Source organism: Poecilia reticulata, linkage group LG17, assembly GCF_000633615.1.
Source record: "Poecilia reticulata strain Guanapo linkage group LG17, Guppy_female_1.0+MT, whole genome shotgun sequence".
Classification (NCBI taxonomy): Eukaryota; Metazoa; Chordata; class Actinopteri; order Cyprinodontiformes; family Poeciliidae; genus Poecilia; species Poecilia reticulata.
Window position 1 is genome coordinate 9,796,825 of NC_024347.1, and position 15,302 is coordinate 9,812,126.

The 15,302-nt window shown below is 38.1% G+C and overlaps 1 protein-coding gene across 2 annotated transcripts in view; it reads right to left on the reverse strand.

Moving 5' to 3' along the window:
* Positions 1 to 15,302, reverse strand: part of tgs1 (trimethylguanosine synthase 1) — a 105,947-nt gene that overhangs the window by 8,553 nt on the left and 82,092 nt on the right. For both annotated transcript variants that reach the window (XM_017310108.1, XM_008433524.2), the window contains 4 exons: positions 13,342 to 13,503; positions 6,018 to 6,164; positions 5,526 to 5,742; positions 5,108 to 5,186 (listed from right to left, as the gene is read on the reverse strand). In XM_017310108.1, coding sequence (XP_017165597.1) covers positions 5,108 to 5,186; positions 5,526 to 5,742; positions 6,018 to 6,164; positions 13,342 to 13,503 — 605 coding nt within the window. The remainder of the gene's footprint in view (positions 1 to 5,107; positions 5,187 to 5,525; positions 5,743 to 6,017; positions 6,165 to 13,341; positions 13,504 to 15,302) is intronic.

The window sequence follows — 15,302 nt, forward strand, 5'->3', positions numbered from 1 at the left end:
CTGTGACAGAACAATAGTGAACCTGTAAATTACTTGAATCATCACAATGTATGTAGAATTTTTTCTTTTTATCAAATCTTTTTTAATGTTTTTTTGTGGAGGCAAATTTTGCAATGGTGCTTTAAATAAATGCACAAAATATATATGTTCTTTAGTATGTGTTTATTAGGTGTTAACTGTGTCAAAATGTCAATTGGGAAAGAAATTTACTGCTTGTGATAATCTAAACCATCTGAATATAATTTACCATCTACATTAGTCAACTTGAAATGAAGACAAACAGGAACAGCAGGTTTGTCCTGGTTTGAAGACGAGGTATATATTTGTTTAAGCGCAGATGAAATGGGGTTTCTGTGGATTTCAGAGATCCAGACAAACACTGTTTAATATGAAGATTCTGGAGGATGTTAGAATAGGTCTGTCACCTATAAGCCGCAGATATCTCTGCCGTCTAGGTTTTCCACAATGATGTAGCAGCAGCAGAGGGGGGCGGACACCCAAAATTGGAGTCATAACAGGTCAATCGAATATCCCATTTATTACGGTTGAAAAAGAAAAAGTTGCCCAGTTTAGATTTAACTGAACTGATTACGGTAGTTTTCTTTGTGTCTGCTACTAGAATGTGGTAAATGAAAATGGGCGCTTTCTTCTTTTTTCTTCTTCTTTAGATTTCAACGGCAGCTTGCATCCATTATTGTTGYACTACTGCCATCTATTGGATCCTAATATCTATAACTCAAATTCTCATAATGATCAGAGTATTATTTAAAAAACGAAAAATCTTTTTTCCCCCCCTCAATGCTATTTAACTGATTAACAACATTCTCAAATTTTAATTCCCTATTAAAACCTAATTCCGTTTTAATGGGAGCTTTCTTCTTTGATTTCCAACTTTGACTTCCAATGATTCACTTCCTGCTAAACAGCCCCCTGGTGGTTGAAGAAAAATTCACATATAAGCTGCACTGGGCTATAAGCCGCAAGGTTCAAAGCTTAGGAAAAAAGTAGTGGCTTATAGTGCGGAAAATATGGTATATGAAAAAAAAATCTAAATGCTCTCTGGTATTGTTCAGGGGGCTGGACCAAATGTGGAGGCGGGCCGGATCCGGCCCGCGGGCCGTAACTTAGGGACCACTGTTTTAATTTATCGTCAGATTAATTAATTTATTGATTATTGTGACAGGCCTATGTGTGAACATTAGATTAAATCCTTAAGTATGTTGAGAAGTCAACATAAATTAAGTACCTTTCAGTTTGTTCTGGTGAATAAAGTCTAGCAGCAGACGATGTTCCTGCAGGTCCAGGTCTACCTTCAATATTGCTGAAGCAACAAAATACAGTTTCAGTGAAAGTGACCAACATCCATAACTGATATAATTTCCTGAAGATGCTTGCCAACTTTGGCATCATAAAACTAGATCAACCTGGGTTGAAGTTAAGACTGAAGACAGACTATCAAACTGTGCTGAGTTACACTAAAAATCCACGCTTAGCTGCAAAGAGCTAAAGTAGCATAGCTGACATAAACATTAGCTCCGTCTAACAGAAAAATATGAGGAGAGCAGAGTATCAAAATACCAGACATATAAAACGTAATCTGAAATCATTTATAATTACTCCATTTCTCATTATAATCGGACAGCAAAGCCTGCAGGTTTAGCTCCTACTTACTTCAGAGGACAGACCACCGGGACGCTCTGTCTTGCTTCTGGGTTTGCCTGGCTATTTTTCCGGCCAGCGAACCATTCCGCCACCCAGTGATCTTTTTTCAGACTACTTAGTCTCCGGTACCGCTCAAAAATGCACATTATGTCTTTAAATAATTTTAGGATATTAGAAGGAAGTGCTGAGATATACAGTTTTCTGCCGAACAAGCACAGTGAGAAACGTTTAGAGAATAAAAACACTAGACTCACAGTAAAACTCAGATGACCCAGCTTTTACTAGCATGTAAACGCATCATCCTACACACAAATCTGGGAGCTTCCCCGAAGAGTCAAACGGGTCTCACAAACACTCGTGCACTCGTAACTGGATCTGTGTGTAAATGCAGTTTTGTGTGTGTGCACCAGGTGACTTGTTTGTACTTTTTCAACATTTATAGGCGTAGGAGAAGATTTATTTTATTTTTAAGGTTTACAAATCCAGTATTATACACGCACATATTTTTACACACACACAAATCCTTTTACACACGCACAGATATTTTGAGACTATTTTCACTTCACAGTAAAGCACCTGAGTGAAGTTGGCCCCACCCACCTTCTTCAAATCAGACAATATTGGTGTCAAACATTTGTGCTACATTTGTGCAGCAAAATTTTTTGTTTGTGCTGCTATCATTTTAAAGATATAAAGAAATGTTTCTAGAGGTCATCAAATTTCAACCAGTCCCTCCACCTTCTTCAAATCAAACAAACAAAATGGGTGTCAATTAACTCAACTATGTTTGTGCAGCAAAAAATTTCATTTGTGCTGCTTTGGCTTTGAAGATATTAATGAAATGTCAAAAAGTCAATCAACCCCCGACTTTCAATAAATCAAACAAAATAGGTGTCAATCAACTCAGTTACATTTGTGCTGATTTGTGCAGCAAAAATTTTCCTTTGTGCTATCATTCTAAAGATGTTAAGAAAAATGTTTCCAGAGGTCTTTAAAGGTCGATGAACATCAGTTCATGCTGGATCTGTGAATTTAATTCAAAATTGTTAAGTGCTAGCCTATGAACATGATTAATTTTAACATTGATGAAATTCACTTGGAACTAGGTCTTATTTAGAATGAACTTGTACAACACTTCCCAAAACACACTCGGTCACCTGTATTTTAGTTTCCGATCACCAGAGGGTGCTATTAGGAAAACTGTACTGTTGAAATACGAAAAGTAGGACTAGATCAAAACATGTGCTAACTATCTAGTCTGCTGTTTCCATCTTAATTTTATGATCAACAGTCATCAATACACAAAACAAACATTTTTGCTGCACAAACCAGCACAAACGTAGCCGAGTTGGTTGATGACACTTATTTTGTTAGATTTTTTGAAAGTGGGGGCGGGGGATTGATTGACATTTTGACCTTTAAACTTTAATTAATATCTTCAAAGCCAAAGTTGCACAAACTAAAATTTTTGCTGCACAAACCAGCACAAATGTTTGACACCAACATTGGGCCAACTTCACTCAGGTCTCTGAAGCTTCTCCTCTACAGCTTTGTTATTGGACAACTGAAATTTTTATTGTGCTATTGTTTTTTAAATGAATTATTTAGTTCAAGCACAACAAAGGATCCTGATCAATGTTCAGTGTACAAATTAAAAATACGTAAAAAATATACATACTGAATTTAGATTGATTCAGTGCCAACTAGTAAAAGTCCAAGGAAATGATCGATTCTAAGAGGTAAAATCTATGGTCTGAAACTCATGGATCCTGATTACTGATTTTAATTTTTATTGTGTCTAAATTTATTATGTTTATTAATCCAGCGATTTCAATAATAAATTTTACATCAAAAGCATTTCTAGAGTTTCCCACTAAAGAAAATGTTAATTCATTAATAATTCATTATCTGCAAATTTCAACACTTTGGCTCTCCTGTTATCACATGAAGAATTCATCTTGTGTTACATTGGTTGTACCATGACTATAAGTCCACACTAGATATTATTTCTCCCTAACTGCTAAGATAATACAATAATACCACTGTAGCGAACCCGGCTTCACTGTTTAACTATGTGTGAAAGTTTCTGGTATTATGGAATTAGAAAAGAAAAATGCCTTCAAATAATCACAATGTTGAATTTTATATTAAAACCTTTAAAATGTTTTCTTTTTGCAATCCACTCTGCTTTACATGAAAATATTTGTTTTAACATTGCATTTGTAACACCAACTGTAGGTCACATAGTTAGTGTGCCCTATCCCCTCTTTTATTATTGAGAGAGAGGCTAGGTCAGAATATTATTTTATGGTTATTAAAACACATTTACTCCCAATCTCCATCTCAGGGGCAGATGTGGAGCAGGTTTAATCTTACAAGTACCTTGGTATTACCTTAGACTGGAAGCTACAGTGGACTACAAACACTGATGTGCTCTACAAAAAGGCCATGAGCAGACTATTTTTTACGGAAGCTCAGGTCCTTTAACATCTGCAGTAGGATGCTCTTCATGTTCTATCAGTCATCAGTGGCTAGTTCCATCTTCAATGCGGTGATGTGCTGGGGTGCTGCAATGAAGGTGAATAACTCAAACAGACTCAACAAACTGATAAGAAAGGTTGAGTCAGTTGGAGGGGATCAAGTCGTTTTCAGTAAATTGTTGAATAGTTTATTTGAGTTGTGACCTGAAACCCATCTGGATAAATCTTGGGCCTTTTTAATTGAAAATGATGTGATTGTGAAATTGTAGGCATTTATTAACCTTATTCTGAAGTTAAAAGGTGTGTTTCTATAGTTGAAACCAGAAGTTGAGAAACTTAAAAAGAATGCAGCACCTTCAAGCATCTGGAAATTGTGAATTCTCTTGTCCACAGTTTGACTTTAACATCACAGGTCCACCTCCAATTAACTTAAATGTGTCAGTTAACTTATCAGACTTCTCCAAAGCTGTGGCATCATCATCTGGGATTCTCTAATTGTTTAGAGAGACAGTGATCATTCTATAATTTTTTAATTTTTAAGACATTAATAAAAATGTAATTTTTTTTTACCCATTCCTTCTCCCATTATTGTGGAATTTGGCAAATAAATAATTTTGGTAATTCTAAAACAAGAGAAATTTGATCTGATTAACTTCAAACAGTGAGAAAAAAATGTCTGTTAAGTGTATGTAAACTTCTAATTTCAACTATATGTACAAAAAGAAAGGCTTCATTCGATGCAAAACTGATTTGCATTTATTTTGGTCACTGCTGAGGCTGTGAACATCTGCAGTGATCCTACATCATGCATCCTACATCAGGTCTGGTGTAAATAAGGAGCCACTTTGGTACCATATACTCTAAGCATTTGAGACAATGTATGCAATATTTCTGTATAAGAAGGAGGCTTATTTTTATGTTAAATTCTGTAATGCATTACATAAGCACATAAGGAAAACGTATACCTGATTCATATCTGTGTTGCGAGGCAGGAAATACACAATATTTTCTGTTATCCGTTTCGCTTGGCTGAAGATCCTGAAGGTATCACTGGTTAAGAATGAAAACAAATCTTTATCAATAAGATTTATTTCAGTTCTTTGAATCAAAGCTGACAATTTTTCCCGACAGGAATGTCTATTATGAATTCTGATATTTGTTAATTCTATTATGTTTTTAACATGTAAAAACTGAACTGCCTTATTGCTGAAATGTGCTATAAAAACAAACTTTACTTCACTTATAATATTCTCTTTAGGAGTTTAAATGGACTAAAATTTATTTAATGTGTTAAATGTAAAAGAGTTTAGCCACAGCTTTTGGTACACTCTTCAAGCAAGTGAACAAATACAACATTTCAACTGGCATCACTTTAAAGGATATCCATCAGGTTCCATCATGGTCTGAATGTCAAACACATCCGAATTCAAATAGTCCGGTCCGCCCCACGGTGGGGACAGGAAGACTACGTCACCACGCAGAGTGGGCGCCAGCTGAAGGAAGTCTCCTTGAAGGAAGTCAATTCGGTCAACCACATTGTAGACCACAGAATTGTGCCGAGCCATGGCCAGCCGTTCTCCGTCTATATCAATCGCCAAGACTAGAAAAGCCACAGGGCATAATAATTAAAACAAAATAATAAATTAAAATGAAAAAAAAAAAAATCAACTCAGCACTTGCACAATGTAGGGGCAATTCTATCTTGTAGAGGGTTGATGTAACAACACAGGGAACAAACTACATATTCTGTGTTCATAGGGGAGTTCAAAGTGTTCAACAGAAACCCAATGTTATCCTTTTCATTTTCTCCAGAATGTAAAGTTCCCTCCACTGGTATGTGAAATCAAGAGAGCACAAAATAAATAGTAAGCTCACCTCTCTTTCCAGTGAGTGCAAACTGGATGGCATTTCCTCCCACACCACAGAAAGCATCGATCACCACCTGGGAGTCAGCAAAGCTCTGTTCCACCCTGAGGGCAATGTGCTCAGCAATCTTCTCTGGTGTCACAGAAAACCAGCCCTCTGCAACACGGAGTAAACATTCAGAATGAACACAGAGTGTGGAGACCACCTGATGGGGAAGAAACTTCCAGAACTGTGCAGCTCGTAGTAGCATGCTGAAGTAGTTAAAATTCAAAGGATACAGAGATCGAATGTGGGTTCATAACATGCATGGAGTTTAGACCCGAACCATGAGAACAGAGCAATTTGACAAACTGCTGTGTTGCACCAAATCTTTACTTCAGCGGCCTGCATTCCTTACCAAAAACATTCCTTGGAGTTCAAAATATGAATCATAGTGTTGCTGTGTAGCAATGAGAAAATGATTTAAAACTATTTGTTTGATGTGAGTTGCATTTATAGCAAGCCACATTATAATGTTCTTCAATTTTACATGTTTTTCTAATAACTTGGATCCCTAGCTTGTGCATTATTGTGTGTGTGTTTAGGTGCAACTTTTTTCTGTGCGTGGCTCTAATTTTACAGACGAGGCAGCTCCCTCTCAGATGCAGTAACTACCTCTACTGATTAGGACTGATGCTGCATGCTTATGGAAATAATATGCCCATTTCCACTGGTTCTAATGGGCCTGACTCCACTCTACTAGGTCTGCTTTGCGAGAGTTTCCACTAGCGTTTTTTCGAGCCTGGTACCTGCTTTTTTGAGAGACAGCAAGCTAAATCGTGGCAGTGAAGTGGCACTTCCGGTGACACCTGCCACAACTTGCCCTGACCGGCCAGTGGACTGCCACAGTTTTTATGACATGCCACAACCTTTCATAGCTGCCGGCAACTTTATAACGGCAGCTTCTAGCTTTGGTGACATGCAATAAGCTACTGTGTCAGATTGAATATTAAGGATTTTATTTAGAAAACAGCCAGTGGATCTGCCACACCTTAGTAGCGGCAGCTTCCTGCTTCGATGATGCCACGGGCTTCGCAATGGTGAAATTTGTTTCCGATTGCAGCTTCTGATTTAGGAAATGCTTAAAGGGCAATTAAAAACTAATATTTCACTACATTCGGCATCTTTAATCTAGTCTACTAAAAAACTGCAACACCAAGACTCTTCAAACATCGACTAGTTTATTCTCAAGTAATAGAATATCTAAAGCCATGTTTGGGATTTGTGAAACCTTTATTTGATTTGTGAAACTTCAATAAAGGTTGAATTTCACCCCTTTTTATGCATCTGGACCACACTAGAACTGCTTTAATTCCAAATCCACAACACACACACTTCAAACCCAGACTAGATTTTTTTGCTCTAATAGCAAAATATTTAAAACCACCTCATCATGACACCATATGAGAAGACAACAGTCAATGATGCAGCATCTGGGGTTCTGTTCCCTTTTCCTGCATGCAATCCCTTTCAGTTTTACCTGTCCATTAAGCTTATTAACTTGTGCAAAAAGACCATTTGCTCAACAAACACATTTTTAAAAAGAAATTTGCTGTTTAAAAGTCCACTAGTCAGAACAAAAATAAGTAGAAATGGGTGAGAAGCAGGGTCTGAAATAATGAAACATATTAGGATAAAGAAAAAGGAAAGATCTGTAAATTATCTTCATTAAAATGTAAAGAAAATATTTGTGTTTTTAGGAAGCAGTTTTTAACATTAGTTTTAGATGTAATTCAGGCATCCACAAATGCACCGGAAAACACAAAAGCCCTAGACAGGGATGAGGCAGTGGAATAAATTGAACATGACCAAATAGAGATGTAAGAGAATTAAAGTGACTGAATCAATATGAGAATCCAAAAAAAAAAAAAAAAACCCATCATGTATAAAACACAGAAAAAATAATTTAACTGAATCTCTTTTTTGAAGTGAGAGAGAAGAGCTTCTCATGAAACTACAAACAGAATTAGAGATACATTCAAATCTCTGAAATCAAAGAAAAGCTGTGAAATAAAAATTGTTACGACTGGCTCAGGGTCGTAACAAAAAACATGAAACCATACCATGGTTAAAGTGAAATAAAGTAAATGTTTATTAACAAAAAACAACTATCAAAACAAAAGAAACTCAAAAGTGCAAAAGACGGGGAGCTGGAGCCTGGCAACTACCATTGCCTCTGCAGAATGGACGCTGAGGGCCACAGGCCACAGGCGACAAACCACCAACGACCAGTGACCAACGACCAGCTACGAGCCACCCAGCGCCGCTGAAAGACGGAGACAGCCAGCTTTAAGTATCCTGCACTCCAATCACCCGATCAGGCACACCTGCAAATGGGAGGAGCACAAAAAGGGACAACAAGACCAGCCTACAAGGCCCAGGGCTGTCACAAAATATTTACAAGTTTGAAGTTTGGTATTTTGTAATGGTTTTAACTGTGACTTGTCATACTAACAAACACTTGCCTATTTTTACTTTTCTTTTGATTCTGCTCGAATTTTTTAGCCAGTAAAACAGAATAATTTAATCCAATTTTTAAGTGTCTAGGTTAGCGGTTCTCAACATGGGCGGTACCGCCCCCCAGGGGGCGCTCAGAGGATGGAAAGGGGCGCTGGCAGACATTTTTACAAAAGTGGGGCGCTGGGATGCCTTTGGGGGGCGTTTGGTCGAAGGTAAAACTTTACACCTTAAATGCACAACAATGCCAGTTTAGACTCTGAGCAACTTGGTAAAACTGTATCGATGGCAGCTCTTCTTCTTTTGTTCAGTGTTTGTTAGCTTCTGTTAGCTTCTTGGCGCAGCTCCGTTCTCCTGCTACTGGTAGCTAAAATCACGACACCCTCACTGTGTATCCCTCTGAAAAATGAACCCATCCATTCATCCTCTTACACCCTTGTCCCTCAGTGGGGTCGRGAGGGGTGCTGGTGCCTATCTCCAGCTAGCGTACCAGGCGAGAGGCGGGGTTCACCCTGGAAAGGTCGCAAGTCTGTCGCAGGGCAACACAGAGACACACAACCGTGCACACACACACACACTCACACCTAGGGGCAATTTGGAGAGGCCAATTAACCAGTCAGTCATGTTTTTGAACTGTGGGAGTAAACCGGAGTACCCGGAGAGAACCCACGCATGCACAGGGAGAACATGCAAACTCCATGCAGAAAGACAGGGACCGGGAATCGAACCCAGAACCTTCTTGCTGCAAGGCAACAGCTCTGAAAAATGAACCTATTTATATAAAGAAATAAAGAAACCTCTCCATGGGTGATACCACGATAGAGAGCGTTCATTTTATAGCATTAACACCGGTGCTGTAAGTGGTCCGGTATGAAACGGGGGTGATTGAAGAACTGTACCGCAGCACTTTTAAATTTCAATAATCAGAATGCAGAAATTGTTTCCCATCGATACGCTTCCAGACCGCCCTGCACCTTAGGGGCCAAAAAAAAAAAAAAAAAAGAAGACGCGCACATTGCGCTAAACTCTGAAACAGGAGAAGCGGGACATAAAACGCAGCGACGAACTAGATGTGAATTATGGCATAAAAACAGAGAATCTGATGCTGAACAGTGAAAAAAATCAACACATGATGTGAAACACATGACGATTAGGCAGCGCAGCAGGTGATGAGTGAATATTACTGATGGTCAATAAAAGATAAAATAAATCTAGCAACAGGAAAGAAACTAAAGTGAACATAGCAATAAACCAAGAGAGGACAATAATAATCAAAGGAAACTAAATGAAATGAATGAAGAACAAAATGCAAGAATAAACTAAGAAACTAAAGTAAATACAGAGGAATAAACTGCTATGGCAAGACCTTTCGAGCAATAATTAATACAGAGACTGTATGGCAAGAATAAACACTCTATTTCCAGATAAAAGGTAAAATAATATTGTTGAAGGGCCATGAGTTTGTTGAAACCACATCTAGTACTGAGAATAAATATATCTTACAGACCATAACAGTAAAGAACTGATCACTTATTTATGTTTTTAATTAGATTTGATATATTTATTTCTTCAATATTATTTTTCATGTCAGTGTTAATATCATGAGGCTGATGACTCCATAACACTTTCAATTTGACTCATTAGGATTTGATTAAGAACCAGATTTGTTTTTTGTAATTTCTGTCCAGTAAAACTATTAATCTATAATCAATAGACAGGTCTATATAAAGATATAATCCATGTTTCTGTCTCATATTTGTATGGCATTAAAAGGATCTGGAACTTTTGTTATTCCACTGAAAGCTCTGGTTTGCACAATAAATGTCATGTGTGTGAAATTTTGAATTTGAATAAGGGCTAGAGGGGCGCTGGCCCAAAAAAGGTTGAGAAACACTGGTCTAGGTATTGTAGTTTCGGAACTGGAGCAACACTAGAGTAATCCAGGTGCAAAAGAAGTGGTGAAATCAACCTTTATTGAAATTTCACAAATGAAATAAAAGGTTTCACAAATCCCAAACTTGGTTTTAATTATTTTGCTGCTAGTTGAGAATAATCTAGACCAGATTTGAAGAGTGTAGGTGTTGTAGTTTTGTAACCAGAGTAGATTAAAGATGCTCAATGTAGTGAAAAATTAGTTGGAATCGCCCTTCAGGCATTTCCTGAATCGGAAGCTACAATCCGAAACCAACTACAGAACATAAAAATGAGGAATGAACATCATAAAAACGAAAGTGGCATTTTATCCATGGCTGTATGTCTGTACAGGTCTAAAATTTACAAGTAATTTTGTTACAAGTAACATGTCCGTTTTAAATAATTCCTTCTCTGTATGTAACTGCCATATTGGTATGCCTGTGTTATTCATACATTTATGTGCTATAAGCTATAACATCTGATTACTTTTCCGAGGGAACAGAAGAAGGGGAACATGGCTGAAATGATGAAGGGAACCGTCAGCAACGTGATCAGCAACAACTCCTGGATGGATCTCCTTCAGGAGGAAGTAGCTACCAGCACTGAGATGGCAGAGCTCAATGGAGAAGAGTTGATGCAAACAGAAGAAAAATAAACACTGTTGTGCTCTCAATGAACAAATTTTCTTTTTTATATACCCACTCCACACATTATTGTTCATATTGTAGATAATACAGTCCTAATCCAATCCTCCCCAAAATGTGGAGAGCCTTAGACACAGTGCATTACATTTTACATATTATAAATGCATTTCATTGACACTTGCCTTCTTTGGGAATTTATAATGCCTTCTAAAAGTAAACACATACATTATTAAGCAAATCTAACATTTTGACATTACTCTTAGGGTTGTTATTATATTAACAAGAACACAAAATACAAGTCATGTTTGTTAATTTCTACTTTGTACAATATAATTCTATAGACTAACTGTTTAGCTGTCTTCTTGTCAAATGTTCAATGTAAGAAAGTGAGAAAATGTGTCCAAAACCTGTAACCATTACTGGATTCTGTTTTGTTGTTGTTCTTTGAAAATTATTAGTTTAAACTTTTAAACTCCCAATCGACTCTTAGTGACCAACAAGTGAAAACATGGAAGGTTGATCAAAACTAGAACTAGTCAGATCAGTATCATTTTCAGTATAAATTGATCATATGAATCATGATTAAACACATCGACTAGTTAAAAACAATAGATTGTTAATGCACTTCAACTCTGTAAGAACATCAGGCTCAGCCACATTTTTTTAAATTAGCAAATGCAAATCAGCGCATTGAGCTCATGTTAGCCCTGCTCCTGAAAGGTGAAGGTCTCTGGACATCCTGAAGGTAAATACTGACTGGCAGTCAGGAAGATGGACACCGATTAGATATCCTACAACTCAGAGGACTGCAGAAATAACCACACTGATGGCCTGCGGCCATAATTTACCAACATCTAAAACATACTGGAAGATATTATGAATGCGCGGCACCAAAATAGAACAATTCACAAATCACAAGCAGGTTATAAAAATAAATCAGCTCTCTCTTCTTCTTTTGTCTCGGAAAAATAACTCGCATACAGCCGCACAGTAATGAAACAGAGCATAGGCGCCTGGAGGCAGAGCAATATACCCCCCACGTCCAGGAGGTGCCACCCTGCTACAGACCAAGCCGGATCTGTGGAAAAGGGACTAACTTCAGTAGAGCAGAGCAAGGCCGGGCTGACTAGAGCTGGGCTGCTGAAGTAGAGTCAATGGAAAATAGTAATAGTAATCAATATTTTGGTCAGAACTGAAATCAGGAATATTTGCCACTTTCATTGACTTAGTTCTAAGCTCACAGTGTTTTCTGCTCTTTAGAAAACATTTTTTTGTTCCATATTCTTTGACCAGTTGCATCTCAAGTCAACATCCTTGTACCAAAAAGCTGTTGATATGATGTGGGCTGGATATTTGACTACTGTTTGCATAAGGAATAGTAGAGTTCTGAACCATTTTTAAAATAATCAACATAAATGTAATAGTGCTGAGGTCAGAGCTTTGGGAGGCCACTTTATTCATGCTTTCAAAACCAGTCTCAATGTGATTTTATGATGATTGTTTTGTTGGAAAGTTAGAACCTGTGCCCAGCGTTGAACTATCTGGGAAATTGGCTACGATGCTCTAGAACAGGGGTCACCAACTCCAGTCCTCAAGGGCTACAATCCTGCAACTTTTAGATTCACCTCTGCTCCAAAATGTCTGAATTTCCTCACCAGCATTCATTCCTGCAATAGGCAGAGGCAATAGGCTGGAAATGAGCAGTTTATTTGATCCAGGTGTGTTTGAGCAGAGACATCTAAAAGTTGCAGGACGGTAGCCCTTGAGGACTGGAGTTGGTGACCCCTGCTCTAGAGCACCAAAGAACACAGATGAACTCAAGCCTAACATAAACTGGAAGGTGATGAGCCACTGTGAAGCAGGTTGTACATCACCATGACTGAGAGCCTGGTACCTAGGCAGGAAGCTTCAGCTTCCGAACTGATATCTTTCTGAGATTAGCATTTGCTCATGTAGACCAGTCTTTTCAGACCTAGCTTCAGGAGTAGTTTTAGAGGAGACAAAAAAAGACATTGTTTTGAGGAGCTTAGGCCTAAATGTAATGACCCACTGTCAGGCAAATTGGTAGTAACATCATGCTGAGGGTCTGTTTGGTCATACTGACGTGCTGCTGACAGAGGATGGAGAATAGAGAACCTTTAAAAGATTTATCTATGCCTTAAATAATCAATAATCTGCTAAATAATAAAAAAACTAGACAACTAGGTGTTCTGACAGGACAGTGATTCCAATCCCCCATTGAAACTGGTTTCTGACATGAGCCAGATGTGTAAACAAACCTCGATCCAACCTAATCCCTTCGTCATAGCGGGAAAACAGGCGGTAGCGTTGAGCCCAGTACTTGGCAAGCTCAGGATCTGCTGTCATCTCTGCTGGGACCTTCGGCTTCTTTCTTCTTTTACGGGTTTTATTTGGCTTCTTCACATGTTTTACCATCTGTCCTATGTAGACATACAAGATTAATTATTAAACAGAATCATCATTTATTCAATTAATCTGCATGAACAATTAGAAAATGTACAGTATTTGAAGATTAATTTTACTGCTGAACAACTGCAGTGCTTTCAGTCAATCCAAGAAGTTTTTAAACTTTAAAACTATTTAAGGAAGCAAAAGTGAGATGTAGGTATTCTGAGGAAAATGTTAATGTGATGAAATGTAGTTTTCAAGTAATTGTTAACTCAAGTTACTTTTTCAAGTAATTTGTTAACTCAAATTTTTCAAATAAATATTTCAGATATTAGAAACAATAAACCAAGGATAAAAATAAATACAGTTTTTTTCAAGGTCTTGGTTTGAGTGTTGGTTTCAGGTTTTGAGTTGATCAGTCTTCTGTACATAGTCTCATATTAAGTCAGTTTCATGAACTTTGTAACTAACAGCCATCTTGACAGGCAGTTTATATGGAGTATTTTTTATTTGTTGTTGTTAAGGCTCTACAGCTGTTAAGTTTTGCTGGGTTGCAGATGTGAAACCCAGATGATGCGTAAAATTCAGATGGGGATCATGAAGAGGATTTCTCTCTTGCTCTCAGTGAAGGTGGGCGCTTTTTTCCTCTGCTCCCTCCCTCCTTGCCCTGCTTGCTCTGTTTTTGCCCTGGCTTTTTCTATATTTTTGGAGCCTTTCCTTGCACAACCTCCAAATCTACAAATTATGGATCTGGTCAACTGATCTCTCAATGCAATTGACCAAATTTTCTTGACGAGAAGACTGGGCACAGTAGAGCAGTGTTTTTCAACCACTGTTCCGCGGCACACTAGTGTGCCGTGAGTGATCGTCAGGTGTGCCGTGGAAATTATTCAATTTCACCTATGGTACCGTATTTTCCGGACTATAAGCTGCTACTTTTTTCCTAAGCTTTGAACCATGCGGATTGTAGCCCGATGTGGCTTTGCTGTGTATTTTTCGTCAACCACCAGGGGGCTCTCTAGCAGGAAGTGAATCATTAGAAGTCAAAATTGTAAATCAAAAGAAGAACGTGCTAATTTTCAACCACATGCTAGCAGCAGGCACGACAGAGAAACGTTTTCAAACTCATATCATGCAGCTTTTAAGTTGCGGGCTGTCGATCTTGGCGGGAGGGAAATAGAGCCGCTGCATTTAAGCTCGGTGTGAACGAAACCATGGTTCGGCTTTGGAGACGGAGTGCWGCGTAATTAATATATGCAGCAGATTTATTAGGACGCAGCCCTCTGCTGGGTCCTTATGGAAAACCGAGAGCAGCTTCCAGTGTTTTTTTTGTTTTCAAAAAAAAAAAAAAATTGAAGGCGCTACTATGGTGCGCGCTATAGTTTGAAAAATACGGTAATTGATTTTAAAAGATTTTTTGAAAATTAATTATCTGCAAATAATGCCATCTTCGAGTGTCTGCTGTAGCAGTGACTAGCGGCGTAATCATGTTATTTTTTTTATCACTAGGTGGCAGTAGGTACAGAACATTTTACATTACAACAAGAGAATTAGTGATGCATGAATGTTACAGGTAGCGGTGAGAGCATCGTATCTAGCAAGACTGTGACGACAGTGATGGAAAAGACAGWGAAGCTCAGCAGTAGTTGGGTTGGAAAGAACATGGGTCCATTTCCCACAACATATCTGTGTGAAGTGAGCTTCTCAAGCCTGGCTACTATAAAAACTAAAACCAGAGAGAGACTGAGATGTTGAGGAAGAGTTTTGTCTTTCAATTTCTGCCAGGAAATAAGATCTGTTTTCATGGGTAAAATATACAGATTTTGACATT